The 18260-nt window shown below is 34.1% G+C and overlaps 1 protein-coding gene across 2 annotated transcripts in view; it reads right to left on the bottom strand.

The window, feature by feature from the left end:
• The window catches only part of LOC125681764 (mucin-2-like), a 31326-nt gene that overhangs the window by 4624 nt on the left and 8442 nt on the right, over positions 1-18260 (bottom strand). The window contains exons 4-12 of one of the 2 annotated variants that reach the window (XM_056156218.1): positions 16468-16634; positions 15572-15739; positions 14178-14297; positions 14030-14053; positions 13822-13854; positions 13458-13490; positions 12734-13123; positions 11038-11079; positions 9392-9502 (exon numbers count right to left, since the gene is read on the bottom strand). In XM_056156218.1, the coding sequence (XP_056012193.1) occupies positions 9392-9502; positions 11038-11079; positions 12734-13123; positions 13458-13490; positions 13822-13854; positions 14030-14053; positions 14178-14297; positions 15572-15739; positions 16468-16634 (1088 nt within the window). The remainder of the gene's footprint in view (positions 1-9391; positions 9503-11037; positions 11080-12733; positions 13124-13457; positions 13491-13821; positions 13855-14029; positions 14054-14177; positions 14298-15571; positions 15740-16467; positions 16635-18260) is intronic. The other variant, XM_048921981.2, reaches the window with a different exon arrangement.

Genomic DNA, 18260 nt, shown 5'->3' with positions numbered 1-18260 from the left:
ATCAAACTTAGTACACTGGTACATCTTCAGGAGAAGATGACCTATATTGATTTTGAGGTCAAAAGTCAATTGTTGAACTGGACATAGTAATATATTGTCTCCTATAAGAATTGTTTGCTTGATTGACACCAAACTTGGTACACTGGTACAGCATAAGGAGTAGATGACCCCTATTGATTTTTAGGTCACATGGTCAATTTACTCTTGCCATAGGAAGATATTGTCTGCTCAATATTTTGAATTGATGATACTACTATCAATTAAATGATGTGTGTGTATAACCCTTTTCAATTTTGCACCATGGGGGGCATTTGTGCAGTGTTTTACAAACATCTCTTGTTACGGTACATATGAATGTCAGCATCATCAAAATTAGTATCTAATTGCATGTTGAATCAAAATCCATCATACTTTGTATAGTAAGGCCACACCTATACGACAGGGGTGACGTATACCCCAAAAGTGCATTTTACTTGTTATCTACTTTGTGGTATCATATTACCTCCCTTAAAATATGCAATGCCTTGTAATCTCTCTCTCTCTCTCTCTCTCTCTCTCTCTCTCTCTCTCTCTCTCTCTCTCTCAGATATTCAAAGCCCCAAAAATGTAATTAAAATTTGACAATTTGATATATTCATCCGATTAAATATTTCATTTTAATTAGATTGACGCTTTATTTGTATTGAATGCCAAGCGGTGTTCGTGCGGTCCTGCTACAGAGTATGCTAGAGTACGTGAGAGCAATTTAGAGTACGCTGGTAAAATTTCATGATTTTTAAAATGCAATTTGAATATTGTTCGTAGGTTTCTTACTTTAGTTTAACCTTATAAGTATATCTCTGGAATATATTGTGTTTGTTTTCATTAATTTAGGAATTATTTTGAATTACAGTTTACCGTTTGATCCCGATCAAATTTAACTATGTACATATTTACATAAAGTACCAGCGCATTACATTTAATTTTCCAAAATTATGCTTTTATCTTATTTTTAAAGTACATGTATTAAGTTTTTTTTTATTCAACTGAACAATGAATTCCATGAAAATAAATCATTCAGTGATATTTAGATTTACATAAAAATGAAATGATTACATCTATGAAATTGAGTTCTTTGATGATTGTCGCTGTTGTTTTAAATCAACACTGGACGTGTTTGGGTTTTTTAAAGGTCAGCAATTATTCAATTGATTTGAATCGGACAAAGAAACAAAATGTAAAATAAATTGAGATTTAAAAAGGCATAATCACCCCCCCCCCCCCAAAAAAAACACCAAAACAACCAAAGGCAGGGGGGGGGGGGGGGGGGGCAAGGAAATCAAAGATCATGAATTCCAAATAACTATCAATCATACGTAAAATTAATTACTGATGTATTATGTCACATTGCTCAATTCTTTCTCCAAACAAAATAATAATAATCGGGATCGTCATGCCATAAATCTTCAATAAATTGAATGTTTTCTGGTCAAAATATACCTTTGATAATCATGTTTATTTAAGTGGTATACTTAAGGAATGACTTTAAATCTGGGGCAAGTTATACGAGTATAACCTGGTTTGGGTCAGTTTACGCTTTTTTATAATCCGCGAGTTTACGAGTATAGCCTGGTTTGGGTCAGTTTACGCTTTATAATCCGCGAAGCGAAGCGGATTATAAAAAAGCGTAAACTGACCCAAACCAGGTTATACTCGTATAACTTGTCCCAGATTTAAAGTCATTCCTTATAATTTAACGCAGGAGACAAAGATACTAACCTTCGTTTATCAAAATCCGCTTCGCGGATTATAGAGCCTAAACTGACCCAAACCAGGTTATACTCGTATAACTCGCGAATTATAAAAAAGAAAATGGCAGATAGTGATTTCTTGTATTATTGATCCACATTATCTTGTTCATACATAGTTATTACAGTTGTTATTTATTCCAACAATTTTCAATACTAAGGAAATAAGCCATATGGCTTCCATGGGTTATCCTTGGCATATGCATATACACTAATTTACTCACTGTGCTCTTAAAGTCAAATAGCTGTTAAAATTTACCTTTTTATCTTATGTATTTAACAACAACTTTTGTTTTAACTGTGTGTTCCTCTGTGATATTGTCTTGTATTTATATTATATATGTGCCTATTCCTAAATAAATAAACTAAAACTAAATAAACTAAAATGTACATAAACTCGGAAAAATACGAGTCAACGGAGTCGCGCAATGATTCACTTAGCAACAACTACGAAGCGTTTACATGTATCTATAGAAGGTCGCCATCTTAACTCGTTGTCAATTTGTCTTATTTCAACAGAGCCTAGCCTATTTATTAAATTATTGTATCGAAGGGGAAGTTTGTTATGACAGAAAATATGTGTAGACTATGCATGCAATGCGTATTTCGCTGCCCTTTAGAGATCGACTTTAAAGTCGCTCATCTCCGACAGATTGCGAAAATACAGGAAATTGCATTGTTTAGGCCTAGATCTACCCAAAGTAAGTCTTCAAATATCAGAAAATGCAATATTTTGCGGCTTTTAACTCTGTGAAAATTTCTACTACATGAAAACTTACCCTTGCATGCAAAGTTGTTACTAATAGTAAATGCAACACAAGAAAATATGTATGTAAGCAAGTGACAAATCGCGATCCACATGTCAATGTGACTGAAGTCATGTGGTAAAATGTGACGTACCTATGAATTTTTTGTTTGCTTTGTTGAAAGGCGGATCAGCAATGAACGCCCCCTCCCCCTTTCCCCAGTGAGAAATGTATTTGAAAATGAACAGGACAATTCTTACTTGGTAAATCTTAATTCGAATATAATATCTTTGTTTTAATCTATTTTAGAATTATTCGATCAACATACAGAGAAAGATGATTTTTGCAACAGTGACTAGCGTACAAGTAGATGTTAATATTGACAACGAGAAAACAGTATGTGTATCAAACCGAAGTATCTTATTATACACGTTGACTTTCTATTCCATAGAAGGCTGAAAACAGTGCTGCGATGTAAATTTAGAGAGAGGAAAAAAATAAATACGGATTATGGTTGTCAAGGGGGTGTGTCCCCATACCAAACCTGGTTATACAAAAATAACCTGTGTTCCTCAATTGGAATTTGACCAATCAGAGACAAGGATACAATAAGACTTAAATTATATACAAATAAACAATTGAATTGCATTAAATTATGAAATTTTACCAGCGTACTCTAACGTACTCTAGCATACTCTGTTTAGTAGGACCCGTGTTCGTGTGGCTAGTCTAATGTTGTATTAGCAGTTTCACGGATAGAGCGTGCGCCGATCGAGGTCTGGGGCGGTGAAGCAGACAGGAAGTGTTATGTAACAGATATACACACACCCTTACAGTCAGTAATGTTAAATAGTATACTCTCTCTCAACATGTTAAGTGAGGACGTCTTCACAATCAGGCGAGTAACCAGGCGTACGTTTGTACGCACAAACGTCCACAACATTTTTGAAGAATAAAAGGGAAAGAGAGATCTAGTGGGGGATTAGAAATATTAAAAGGTAGTGAAGGGCAATATTTATGACAATTATATTTGTCCTCTCTGGAATTTTATGTGTTTGGTTTGTCTCTTCAAAGGTCTAAAATTGTTTGTAGTGGGTTCGTCATACAACGATATTGGACAGATCCTTTCTCATTCATCGAATATATACACATTGAAATCGTCTTAAATTTACCAGCTTCCGAGGGCTTCGCCTCCTGGGCCCCCACCAGGGCTTTGCCCTGGACCCATTTGGGGCCGCCTTAATGCCCCCAAACCCCCTGCCTACTCGGGCGTCCACATCAAAAGTACCCTGGCTACGCCCCTGACAATACACGCATGTTATTGTAAAGGCAAAAATGTACTGTGTTAGGTATAGCTTTAGGGACACCTATCTAATACTCTCTTTCGAATTGTGAAAAAAAAAATAGTTTTGAGAGAGAGAGTATTAATGAGAACATGTCCTTACACCACTTTCCCCCTCTAATCTAATATTTTGTACCTACATCTTTCGTATGCTGTGGGTCACGTTATGGAGACGCAACTGGGCAGAATTTTGTCATGGTTAAAAATTGTCCTCGCTTTACACGTTTTATCACTCTCAAATATTATGTAAGGGTTAATGTACGAGTATCGCTCCATTCCTTAAAAGTAATGGACCGAGGCCCCGAAGGGGCCGAGGTCCATTGCTTTTAAGGAATGGAGTGATACGAGTACATTGACCCACTTAAAATCCACCTTTGCTGGGCCCCTTGCTACTAAACTTTGTGCATTTTAATCGGGTCTTACGTTTTTCATTCTTTTGTTGCTTGCATTTATATCTACTTGTATAACGGTTGACCTACTTTCCGAACACTCCATTCCTGAAAAATAATGGAGTGTTCGAACAAAAGAATGACGTCATAGGTGGATTTTAAACAGAGTTTGCTGATGCTAGGCTTTCCTTTTCATACTCTAATATTTGTGTTATACATGTTTTTTTTTTTTTATATTTGTACAAATACATGATTGTATAGACTTAAATTCCGGAAAAAACAATTTATGAAACCCCCAATCTGTGATTGATACTGACAGGGCTAATCAGTTTTCGTGAAATTACTTTGCTGTTTCACGGGTAAAGCGTGCGCAGATCAATGTCTGGGGCATTGAAGCAGATGAGAAGTGTTATGTAACTGATATACACATACCCATGACCGTTTCGTCACAGTCAGCTATGTTAAATAGTACTCTCCCCCCCCTCTCTCTCTCTCTCTCTCTCTCTCTCTCTCTCTCTCTCTCTCTCTCTCTCTCTCTCTCTCTCTCTCTCTTTCTCTCTCTCTACTTTCTCTAAAACTTTTAAAAGAATTTGCTGATGCAAGGTTTTCCCACTTTAATATAAATTTATGTTATCCGTGGTTTTTTTTTTTTTTTTTTTTTTTTTTTTACATTTGTACAAATACATTGTATAGAATTAAATTTCTGGGTTAAGAACTTCTATGCGAGATATTTTTATGTGAGATATTTCTATGTGTGATATTTCTATGTGAGATATTTCTGTGCGAGATATTACTATGTGTGATATTTCTATGTGAGGTATTTCTATGTGTGATATTTCTATGTGTGATATCTCTATGTGAGATATCTCTATGTGAGATATTTCTATGTGAGATATTTCTATGTGAGATATTACTATGTGTGATATTTCTATGTGAGATATTACTATGTGTGATATTACTATGTGAGATATTTCTATGTGAGATATTTCTATGTGAGATATTACTATGTGAGATATTACTATGTGTGATATTACTATGTGAGATATTTCTATGTGAGATATTACTATGTGAGATATTTCTATGTGAGATATTACTATGTGAGATATTTCTATGTGTGATATTACTATGTGAGATATTTCTATGTGAGATATTTCTATGTGAGATATTACTATGTGAGATATTACTATGTGTGATATTACTATGTGAGATATTTCTATGTGAGATATTACTATGTGTGATATTACTATGTGTGATATTTCTATGTGTGATATTTTTATGTGAGGTACTTCTATGTGAGGTACTTCTATGTGAATTACTTATATATGAGATATATACATGTACGAGTATATACATGTATATATATTAGATATTTCTATGTGAGATATTTCTATGTGTGATATTTCTATGCAAGGTTCTTCTATGCGAGGTACTTATGTATGAGATATATACGAGTAGATATATATTATGTATTTTTATGTGCGGTACTTCTGTGTGTGATATTTCCATGTGAGGTACTTCTATGTAAGATATTTGTATGTGAGGTGCTTCTATGCGAGATAGTTCTTTGCGAGATATTTCTATTTGAGGTATTTCTATGCGCCTTACTTCTATGTGAAATATTTCTATGTGTGATATTACTATGTGTGATATTTCTATGTGAGATATTACTATGTGTGATATTACTATGTGTGATATTTCTATGTGATTTCTATGTGAGATATTTCTATGTGAGATATTTCTATGTGTGATATTTCTATGTGAGATATTTCTATGTGTGATATTTCTATGTGAGATATTTCTATGTGTGATATTACTATGTTTGATATTACTATGTGTGATATTACTATGTGTGATATTTCTATGTGAGGTATTTCAATGTGAGATATTACTATGTGAGATATTACTATGTGTGATATTACTATGTGAGATATTTCTATGTGTGATATTACTATGTGAGATATTTCTATGTGAGATATTTCTATGTGTGATATTTCTATGTGTGATATTACTATGTGAGGTATTTCAATGTGAGATATTTCTATGTGTGATATTTCTATGTGTGATATTTCTATGTGAGATATTTCTATGTGTGATATTTCTATGTGAGATATTTCTATGTGTGATATTACTATGTTTGATATTACTATGTGTGATATTACTATGTGTGATATTTCTATGTGAGGTATTTCAATGTGAGATATTTCTATGTGAGATATTACTATGTGTGATATTACTATGTGAGATATTACTATGTGTGATATTACTATGTGAGGTATTTCTATGTGTGATATTACTATGTTTGATATTACTATGTTTGATATTACTATGTGTGATATTACTATGTGTGATATTTCTATGTGTGATATTTTTATGTGTGATATCTCTATGTGAGGTACTTCTATGTGAATTACTTATATATGAGATATATACATGTACGAGTATATACATGTATATATATTAGATATTTCTATGTGAGATATTTCTATGTGTGATATTTCTATGCAAGGTTCTTCTATGTGAGGTACTTATGTATGAGATATATACGAGTAGATATATATTATGTATTTTTATGTGCGGTACTTCTGTGTGTGATATTTCCATGTGAGGTACTTCTATGTAAGATATTTGTATGTGAGGTGCTTCTATGCGAGATAGTTCTTTGTGAGATATTTCTATTTGAGGTATTTCTATGCGCCTTACTTCTATGTGAAATATTTCTATGTGTGATATTTCTATGTGTGATATTACTATGTTTGATATTACTATGTGTGATATTTCTATGTGTGATATTTCTATGTGAGGTATTTCAATGTGAGATATTTCTATGTGTGATATTTCTATGTGTGATATTTCTATGTGAGATATTTCTATGTGTGATATTTCAATGTGAGATATTTCTATGTGTGATATTTCTATGTGTGATATTTCTATGTGAGATATTTCTATGTGTGATATTTCTATGTGAGATATTTCTATGTGTGATATTACTATGTGTGATATTTCTATGTGTGATATTACTATGTGTGATATTTCTATGTGAGATATTTTTATGTGTGATATCTCTATGTGAGGTACTTCTATGTGAGGTACTTATATATGAGATATATACATGTACGAGTATATACATGTATATATATTAGATATTTCTATGTGAGATATTTCTATGTGTGATATTTCTATGCGAGGTACTTCTATGTGAGGTACTTATGTATGAGATATATACGAGTAGATATATATTATGTATTTTTATGTGCGGTACTTCTGTGTGTGATATTTCCATGTAATGTACTTCTATGTATGATATTTGTATGTGAGGTGCTTCTATGCGAGATAGTTCTTTGTGAGATATTTCTATTTGGGGTATTTCTATGCGTCTTACTTCTATGTGAAATATTTGTATGTGTGATATTACTATGTGCAGTACTTCTATGTGAGATATTTCTATGTTTGATATCTCTATGTGAGATATTTCTATGTGAGATATTTCTATGTGTGATATCTGTATGTGAGATATTTCTATGTGAGGTATTTCAATGTGAGATATTTCTATGTGAGATATTTGTATGTGTGATATCTCTATGTGAGATATTTCTATGTGAGGTACTTCTATGTGAGATATTTCTATGTGAGGTATTTCAATGTGAGATATTTTTGTGTGTGGTACTTTTGTGTGCGATATTTGTATGTGACGTACTTCTATGTGAGATATATGTAGATAAGGTACTTCTATTTGACATATTTGTCTGGGAAGTATTTATATTTGAGATATTTGACTATGAGATATTTGTATTTTAGATATTTCTATATGTGGTACTTCTATGTGAGATATTTGTATGTGATGTACTTCTATGTGAGATATTTCTATGTGAGATATTTTTATGTGAGGTACTTTTGTGTGAGATATTTGTATGTGAGATACTTCTATGTGAGATATTTGAAGATGAAGTACTTCTATTTGACATATTTGTATGGGAGGTATTTTTATGTGAGATATTTCACTATGAGATATTTCTATGTGTGGTACTTCTATGTGAGGTATTTCAATGTGTGATATTTCTATGTGAGATATTTCTATGTGTGATATCTTTATGTGAGATATTTCTATGTGAGATATTTCTATATGAGGTATTTCTATGTGAGATATTTCTATGTGAGGTATTTCTATGTGAGATATTTGCATGTGAGATACTTCTATGTGAGATATTTAAAGATGAAGTACTTCTATTTGACATATTTGTATGGGAGGTACTTCTATGTGTGATATCTCTATATAAGATATTTCTATGTGAGGTATATATATGAGATATATATCTATGTGAGTTATTTCTAGGTGAGGTATTTCTATGTGAGATATTCTTATTTGAGGGACTTCTATGTGAGATATTTCTATGTGCAGTACATCTATTTGATATAATTGTATTTGAGGTACTTCTATGTGAGATATTTTTATGTTAAGTATATCTATGAGAGATATTTCTATATGAGGTACCTCTGTGAGAGATATTTCTTTGTGAGGTATTTCTAGGTGAGATATTTCTATGTGTGGTACATCTATGTGAGATACTTGTATATGAGGTACTTCTATGTGAGATATTTCTACGTGAGGTGTTTCTTAGTGCGGTATATCTATGTGAGGTACTTCTATGAGATATATTTTTATATGAGGTACTTCTGTGAGAGATATTTCTATGTGAGGTATTTCTAGGTGAGATTTTTCTATGTGCGGCACATATATGTGAGATACTTGTATATGAGGTACTTCTATGTGAGATATTTCTATGTGAGGTATTTCTAGGTGAGATATTTCTATGTGCGGTACATCTATGCGATATACTTGTATATGAGGTACTTCTATGTGAGATATTTCTATGTGAGGTATTTCTTAGTGCGGTATATCTATGTGAGGTACTTGTATGTGAGATATTTTTACCTGAGGTATTACTATGTGAGATATTTGTAGATGAGGTACTTCTGTGTGAGATATTTGTAGATGTGGTACTTCTGTGTGAGATATTTTAGATGAGGTACTTCTATGTGAGATATTTTAGATGAGGTACTTCTATGTGAGATATTTGTATGTGAGGTACTTCTGGGTTAGATATTTATATGCGAGGTACAGGTACTTACGTTGGCAGAGTCCACACGTTTTCCTACAGCTTCCAAAAGCCCACGCATGGTCTTGTTGACAAATTGACAGTGGGTACATTGCACAGAATGGATCCTGATCATCACAGCTCGCTACAAAACAAAGAAGTCAAACACTAATAGTGGGTTCTACAAAATAGACATGCCATACACTGACAGTGGGTTCTACAAAACAGACATGTCAAACACTGACAGTGGGTTCTATAAAACAGACTTGTCAAACACTGAGAATGGGTTCTACAAAACAGACATGTCAAACACTGACAGTGGGTTCTACAAAACAGACATGTCAAACACTGAGAATGGGTTCTACAAAACAGACATGTCAAACACGGAGAATGGGTTCTACAAAACAGACATGTCAAACACTGACAGTGGGTTCTACAAAACAGACATGTCAAACACTGACAGTGGGTTCTACAAAACAGACATGTCAAACACTGACAGTGGGTTCTATAAAACAAACATGTCAAACACTAATAGTGGGTTCTACAAAACAAACATGTCAAACACAGAGAGTGGGTTCTATAAAACAGACATGTCAAACACAGAGAGTGGGTTCTACAAAACAAACATGTCAAACACGGAGAATGGGTTCTACAAAACAGACATGTCAAACACAGAGAGTGGGTTCTACAAAACAGACATGTCAAACACGGAGAATGGGTTCTACAAAACAGACATGTCAAACACGGAGAATGGGTTCTACAAAACAGACATGTCAAACACTGACAGTGGCTTCCTTTTACAGAACGGGTCCTGATCGGTAAGAAACAATATAGTCAGGATAAACATTGACAGTGAGTGTAATAGAATGGGTCTTGATCAGCCGTTATATCTTGTTACAATACAAATGAAAAAGTGAAGATTACGAGCAGTGATCAATCTCATAAAATCCACAGAGAATACAAAATAAAGACTAGGATAAACACGGACCCTGGTCACACCAGAGGTTAAATCAGGTGACTAGGAAAATTAAGCATGCTCTATTGACCGGTCACATCCACCTTAAGCCCTTTTTCTTGAGGCAAACAGAGTAATCCGTAGTTAAAGCGGAACTTTAGGCTGTATTCTCAAATACGATCATTATACCGACCATAGCAATTACGAAATGCTGACTTCAAACAAGACTGTTGAAATCCCTTGTAACATCAACTGATTTGTTAGTTGTTTGCCTCGATTTAAGAATATATCATATACAGAGCGTGCTCACGCTAATAGAATCAGTTGCGAGACATAAACACCATATGTCTGTGATATTGGAATATTAATTTAAACAATATTTTATTATGAAAATTCACAAAAGGATTTTACAGCAGACACTGCCTATGTATACATAGTGGAATATTGCACCATATATGGGAAAGCAACTGATATGTGAAACATTGACGGTGGGTGTACGCCACAGAATGGATCTAGTATGGACTATTTATTTATGCTCAATGGAATAAATTTTATAGTGTGCTCTATGAAATAAATCTGTATCATATTTTCTTAAGCTTTCTTATTTGACTCAACAGCTATCTTTCGAATTGTTATCTACATTTGGCATATGCTTTAGCCTTTAGGTGAAAACAAGTTGAAATATTTTGAGCAACACATTACATCACTGCTCTGTGTAAACTTACCAACTATGGTGGCAGATCCTCCTGTAGGATTTGTCAAAGAACCTGAAATGTAATGATTCCAATATCAAACGAGGGGTGGTCATACAAGTTTTAAATTAACACCATAATATAAATAACATAAAAGCTATTTGCATACATATCAAACTTTAATTCTAGTTATACGCATATATATACATTTGTTGATATACAGAAAAATACAAAATTATAAATTTATTTCAAAAATATGAATAACACCCGACATTCACATTATGCTTAATGTGTAATTAAATACAACATTTTTTGTTCAAATTGTATCTAAATTTGATATGTTTGTGTCGTAAATTCTGAAAAATATCTTGAGTCTTTATGTTCTGATACAATTAATAGCTGGACAGGGAGAGGGCTGAAATAGGCTATGCCTGCTACCCTATCCTATTAGCTTATTAGTGGACGAAATATCGTATAAATCAAATAGACCCCTGGACACACCAGGGGTAAGATCCGGTGTCTAAGAGGAGTAAACATCCCCTGTTGACCGATCACACTCGCCGTGAGCCCTCTATCTTGATCAATTTAACGAATCGGAGTAATCCGTCATCAAAAGCAGAATGTAAAGAGCGGCCGAACAGCGAAGAATGGTACAAATCAAATCAGACCGATAGTTTGTATTGTGCCCGTTAAATGACAACTTTCCCATTTTCTTCGATATGCAATGGAAGAGCTTGTTCTGTGTATTATCAAATCTTAAATCGAGACTGGCAACTAACATATAATTTGATGTTAGAGGGGTTTCACCGTTCTCGTTTAAGGTAAGCATTTCGGACATTGTATTGTCGTTATAACGATCTAATTTACCAAACACAACCTGTCCATGGGTAAAATGCTGTCTGACATGCTTCGTACCGATTGGGACCGTTCTTTACACACTGATTGTGACAAAGAATTAGTCCGTTTATGTGATCGAGATATAGGGATCACGGCGGGTGTGACTGGTCAACAGGAGATGCGTACTCCTCCTAGGCACCTGATCCCACTTCTGGTATGTCCAGAGGTTCGTGTTTGCAGTATTCTAATTTTGTATTCTTTATGCATTGTGGGACTTAGGAGAATAACCACTGCTCGATATCTACAGTGTTTCTTGAATGGTAGTTCAGATATCTGATTATGTAAAATTAAATTATGATTTGCATTAGTTTTGTTACAATTGGGTGAACTCCTTTTGCGAAGAATTAAACGCCCCATGGCTAAAGCAAAACTAATTAACAAGAGATGTTTTGCTGAAGAGCAACATAATTTCAAAATATTGTGTTTTACAGTTATACTGAACTCGACGCAAACTGTCATGCTTCAGTTTACAACGTTTTGCGTCGTTAATACATTTTGTGTTGCTCCGAAGCATGGATTCATTATAAGAATTTTTACTACATTATAATTTTTGGACCATTTACATCATAGTGCGAAGTCAGATTGAAGTGGAGAAGTTTGTGATTTCAGAAATAAACAAAGAAGGTATGCGCTGTCGAGTAATAAACTGTTCGAGTAAGCAGAGATATCTGTTCAATAAGAAACTAACCATTATGAATTTAGAATTACGTTCAATTTCAGATTAAAAGGCTAAAACAGACTATAGTGCTCTCGAACTTTGTAGGACAGTCTCATAATACAAAATCAAAAACAGAGAAAACTGGTTGAATATTGTTTCAATTATCTGTTATACCTGTCTGAGAAACTGGTTTAAATGTTGAAGTTGTAGGTTTAGGTGTCGTTGTAGTAGGTTTAGGTGTCGTTGTCGTAGGTTTAGGTGTTGTTGTAGTAGGTTTTGGTGTCGTTGTCGTAGGTTTAGGTGTCGTTGTCGTAGGTTTAGGTGTCGTTGTCGTAGGTTTTGGTGTCGTTGTAGTAGGTTTAGGTGTTGTTGTAGTAGGTTTTGGTGTCGTTGTCGTAGGTTTAGGTGTTGTTGTAGTAGGCTTAGGTGTCGTTGTCGTAGGTTTGGGTGTTGTTGTAGTAGGCCTAGGTGTCGTTGTCGTAGGTTTAGGTGTCGTTGTCGTAGGTTTAGGTGTCGTTGTCGTAGGTTTAGGTGTTGTTGTTGTAGGTTTGGGTGTGATAGTTTCTGAAATAAATTGCATTTTATAATCATAAATAAGATATTCATCATAGAGACACTCATAACTATAAATACTAATAATGATATTTCTAGGAGAATGTCTTCTCTTGTGAAATGTTATTAATCTGGTTTTTTTCCTCATTAGAGTTTTAATACTTATGCATGTAATTAAGACCCTACATGCTTTCGTTTGTTGTTTTTTCTTTGCTTGCCTTTTCAAATACGCTAAATTGCATTACTCAATTCCCTCAAAAGGGAAATATAATTGACATGCGATAAGCATTTTCAAGACATCCTTCCAATATTTCCTTGATAAGAAGAATTGAAGAAGTATACACACCTTGTTTTGTAGTAAGTGTCACAAATCCAAATGCTACAAAAGGTATTGTATGAACTGTATTATTTTTATAAGTAATATAGCAGGCAAATGGTACAGCAATTGACTTCCATTTATACCATTAATTGCTTATAATGATATTCTAAGGAGATTAACTTCCCTTATGGATGAGGTGAGTTAATATGATATCTCACTTAATACAGTTTATTGAATGTAATACTTACAGTCATGACCCTACATGCTTTTGTTTGTTTGCTTTTTCAAATACACTGAATTGCATGATTCATTTTCTTCAAACAACTTATACACGATAATCATTTTTAAAGAAACCCGTATTTTTCCTTGGTAAGAAGAAATTCATATGTACCTTGTTTTGTAGTAAGTGTGACAAATCCAAAAGCTACAAAATATATCATATGAACTATATTATTCTTACAATTTACAAAGCAAGCAAGTGGTACAGGAATTTAAGTTTCGTGGAGAATTTCGTTATTTTCAAGAAATCTATGCTATTTCAAATGGCACTCATTCTTTAAATGTACAGTAGCCGAGTCTAGAAAATAAAAACTACTTACGATTCCTAGTTGTTTTTGGATAGACTGACAAAGAATAGAAAACCGATAATTATACATACATGTACTCTCTTTACTCAAATAATAATCTCATATTCCAATTCGTTTGAAATCAATTGCATATTAAAATTGTCTCATAGTCAAAACTTGCCTTCACAAAGGAGGCATGTTTTCCTACAACTTCCTCTGGCCCATTCTTTATTTGTTGTACAAACGACTGATGGATATGAAGCACAATCCGGGTCTTCATCAAAACAGGGTACTGCAAGCGCTATAGATAAAGAGGTACGGAAAATAGAGATTAACATTCTACAACAAACAAATTAATGTTACATAAAGCACTTCAGGTAGCCAACGAGTTCAACATGATAGAAGAATACCAGAAATATGGACTTTGACGTCATAAAATTTTTCCAAGCGATGAATATGCCACGGGTCGATAAACCTGGAACCTTAGAGTACTGTAATATATATTCACCATAATGAATATTTGCTAGATAGTTTGGTGTCCTTTGACCCCTAATCAATATCTAAGTAAAAAAAAAAACTTGCTGCGCTCCGCGAAATGATGTCACCAATGCAAATATGACATTTTTCATTGAGGGCCGAGAAATCTATTCAAAATTGTGTTTCAAAGAACATTTGAATTACTTTATCAGATAGTACACATGCTTTTAAATGCCGGATGCATAAATATTTTTAACAAAAGATCTAGAATGAAAAGGTGATGATAGCGAACAGTCACCAATATCATAATTGCTATAAAAAATACAAAGTTAAGAGAAGGACAAACATGGACCCCTGGGTATACCATCACTTGCCTAGGAGGACCAAACATCCCCTGTTAACCAACCGGTCAAACCCACGTTGAGCCCTATATCTTGATCAATAACAGATTAACCTGTAGTCAAAATCAGCGTGTAAAGAATGATCTTGTAATCGGTATGAAACACGTCAGACCGCATTGTACCTGATGACAGGTTGGATCATTATACATGTAACGACCATAGCGTTTGCGACATGTTGACTTCAAACATGGTATGCTGACCCACATTTATTATGTTTCATATTGTACAACAGAATCAAGTTTTCTGTATCAGAGCATTACTTTTGTGGGGTATTCAAAAATGGTCTCTGAGGATGAAAATGCTAAATATTTCACAAAGACACTTTGCATGTTCAAATTTGTATGCGAAAAAAAACTACTCACGTTTTCCCTTTGAAATTGAGGATATAATGAAAATCGAAATTATTTGCCCATGCAACTATTGTTTAGGAGTAAGTAAGTAAATGGTGTCGCAGGTGATCAGAAATGTAATTGCTAACGTAAAAATTACACAGCACACCATAGCATTATAGTTCGTAGTAAAATTTTGGTGTTTCTGGAAGAATAGTTCAGTTTCTTTTCTCCAAGGAGAATTAATAATCAGTCATATACGTACCAAAACTATGGGGGAAAGTAAACGCCAATAAAATGCCCACAGCAAATAATAATTTTCATAAGTAGATTTTGAAAATATTTTGAAAATCTTTAAAGATATTTACGGTGTGATGGTTGATTGATATTGGCAATGGCGAAGACGTGTTTAGGACTAGTAGTTCTTGACTGGGGTGTGTGGCTAGGTGGCAGTAAGGTATGAAAGACAGGGACCACTGGTGCCTGTGTCCATCTCTCAGTAGTGACTGGAACAAACATAGGTGCTACTGGTGCCGCTTCAACAATAAAAAAAACGAAGTTGTCATTGATAACTTAATCATGGAGAGTGTAATAGCCATCAAAATCCATATACATAAAATCTGGAGAGAAATCAAAATGAAAAGTTTGTAAAATATTATCACACAAATGAAAGGTGAAAATAACGAGCAGTGATCAATCTCACAAATCCATAAGCAATACAAAATAGATAGTTGGGCGAACACTACAAACAAAATGTATATAGATGATTATATACTTCAGTCTAGAAAGTGGAATTTACCCATTTCAGATAGTAAAAGATGAAAAGTGAAGAAAACGAACAGTGATATATTTCATACAAAATAGGGGGTAGGATAAACACGGACCCTTGTATATACCAGAGGTTAAATCAGGTACATAGGAGGATTAAACATCCCCTGTCGACCGGCCATATCTACCCTATGTAACTGATTCCACACGTGAGAGAAGCATGTACTGCATATGATGTTTTTAGATTAAGGCAGGCTACGAATTACCCTGTTTACCTCATCAACAATTCATGGTGGGTGTGACCGATTAACAGGGGATACCTTCTCCTAAGCACCTGACTCCTAGTATGCCAGGTGCCCCATGTTTTCCCTTCTCTTAACTATATATTTTTTAATAGGATTTATGAGATTGATCAGTGTTCCTTATATCTCCACTTGTTCAAATTCGTCAGGAAGAGATTTGTGGTCAGAGAGGTTTCTTTTAATCTGTGTTTCACCTGTACAAATACGTCTCCAAAGAAGGTGTGCTGCGTAGTGAATTTCGATAGAATTCAGGTCACTAATCACGTGGTGTGCATTAGTTGCCATGTTGTTTATTTCGTTCCAGTAAAGCTTGCAGTTCCCGACTGGTACCACGTAAATCGACACTCCCTGGGTTTTCAAGCTGTTAAATTGATAAAAAGATGTTTGAATATTGACCACGTAATCATCGCCAATCTAATATTTTTTCTTCCGAAATTTGCATGCTTCATATAATGTAAATAATTGTTTACATAAAGTGTAAATAAATCGTAAAATGAAGAGTATCTGTATACCATAGTGTTATTGAACTTATATTGGAAATATTGGACGAACAGGGTTTGCTAATTGTACGAACTTGAAAGCAAATTTTTCAAACCAACAAATAAATTGTAACAATATTCACCAATATTATTTCAATAACTCTTTTTTATGATATATTTAGATAAAAAGTGAAGATAACGATCAATGTCATAACTCCTATAAGCAATGCAAAATAGAGATGGGCAAACACGGACCCCTGAACACTCCAAAGGTGGGATCAATTGCCTAGGAAAAGTAAGCATTCCCTGTCGACCGGTAACACCCGCCGTTAACCCTACATCTTGATCAAGTAAACGGAGTTATCCGTAGTCAAACCCAGTGTACCAAGAAGGACCTAACAATAGGCAGGAAAACATCAGCTAGCACTTAACCCAATGCTATGTTGTATTGGCAAACTAGATTGTTATAAGGATCATAGAATTTACGAAATACTGACTTTGAACGAGACTGTTGAAACCCCTCTACCATTATCGCAATTGAAAAACTGATCATACATAGAACTATTGAACTATATTTCAGTTTTTATTTCATGATTTATTCGTTTTCTCGTCAAGTTTGAAACTGAAGCACTTGTCAGTACCGGCACTGATATTGATATGAATAGGTGTAATTTCGCAGTTACGTGCGTTTTTAATGTTCATCCAATGCATTGATCAATGCTTGTAATTAGTCAAATTATGAATAATATTATTTACTGATCTCCTTAAAAGTAAACCAGGGTCGAAATGGTACAATAATTCATTGATACTTAATTGGTTAAATATCAGATTTGGTTACCAGGACGTACCAAACAAAACCTGATCCGATCGTGTGCAATTACGGTATCTCATATTCGGAATTATTCGATTCTATTTTTTCATGAAAAATTACAGTTATTACACGCTAAAATACTCTAGGACTTACTAACATTCTATTGCTAAAGAATTAGTAGCGACATAATGAATATTAATACTGTTGCCATCAATTCATAGCTATAAACGACATGCATGCAACATTTGAAGCTTTCGAATATAATCATGCACATAGCTTTGTTTGATTTTGAGAATGATACACAATGTATATACCGTCGTGTAAATTACACTGTGAATTACATTTGCTAATCGATGCTTTGACCACTAATATTGACAAAATATATATCGTCTGCGTTAGATCATTTTTAAATCGAAGCAAGCTACCGCGGAATAAGTTGATGTTTTCGGGGTTTCAACTCTCGAGTCAGCATTTCACAAAATTGTTGGTCGTTTTATTGACCTACTTTGCCAATACAGCATGCCATCAGATTGAATTCCGTCTGATATGTTTCATACCAATTGTTACAGTAGTTGCTCGTTTAGAACAGACGGTTTTATTTATTGCCGTATATTGTACACAATAATTTCAAAATCAAGATGTTCTGGTTGATCTCAGCTTTTGTAGTTTAGTTTTAGAGCTAATTAGAATTTTCCCC

The sequence above is a fragment of the Ostrea edulis genome, chromosome 2, assembly GCF_947568905.1.
Source record: "Ostrea edulis chromosome 2, xbOstEdul1.1, whole genome shotgun sequence".
Taxonomy (NCBI): Eukaryota; Metazoa; Mollusca; class Bivalvia; order Ostreida; family Ostreidae; genus Ostrea; species Ostrea edulis.
The sequence above is the reverse complement of the archived record's forward strand: the minus strand, read 5'-3'. Positions and strand labels throughout refer to the sequence as shown.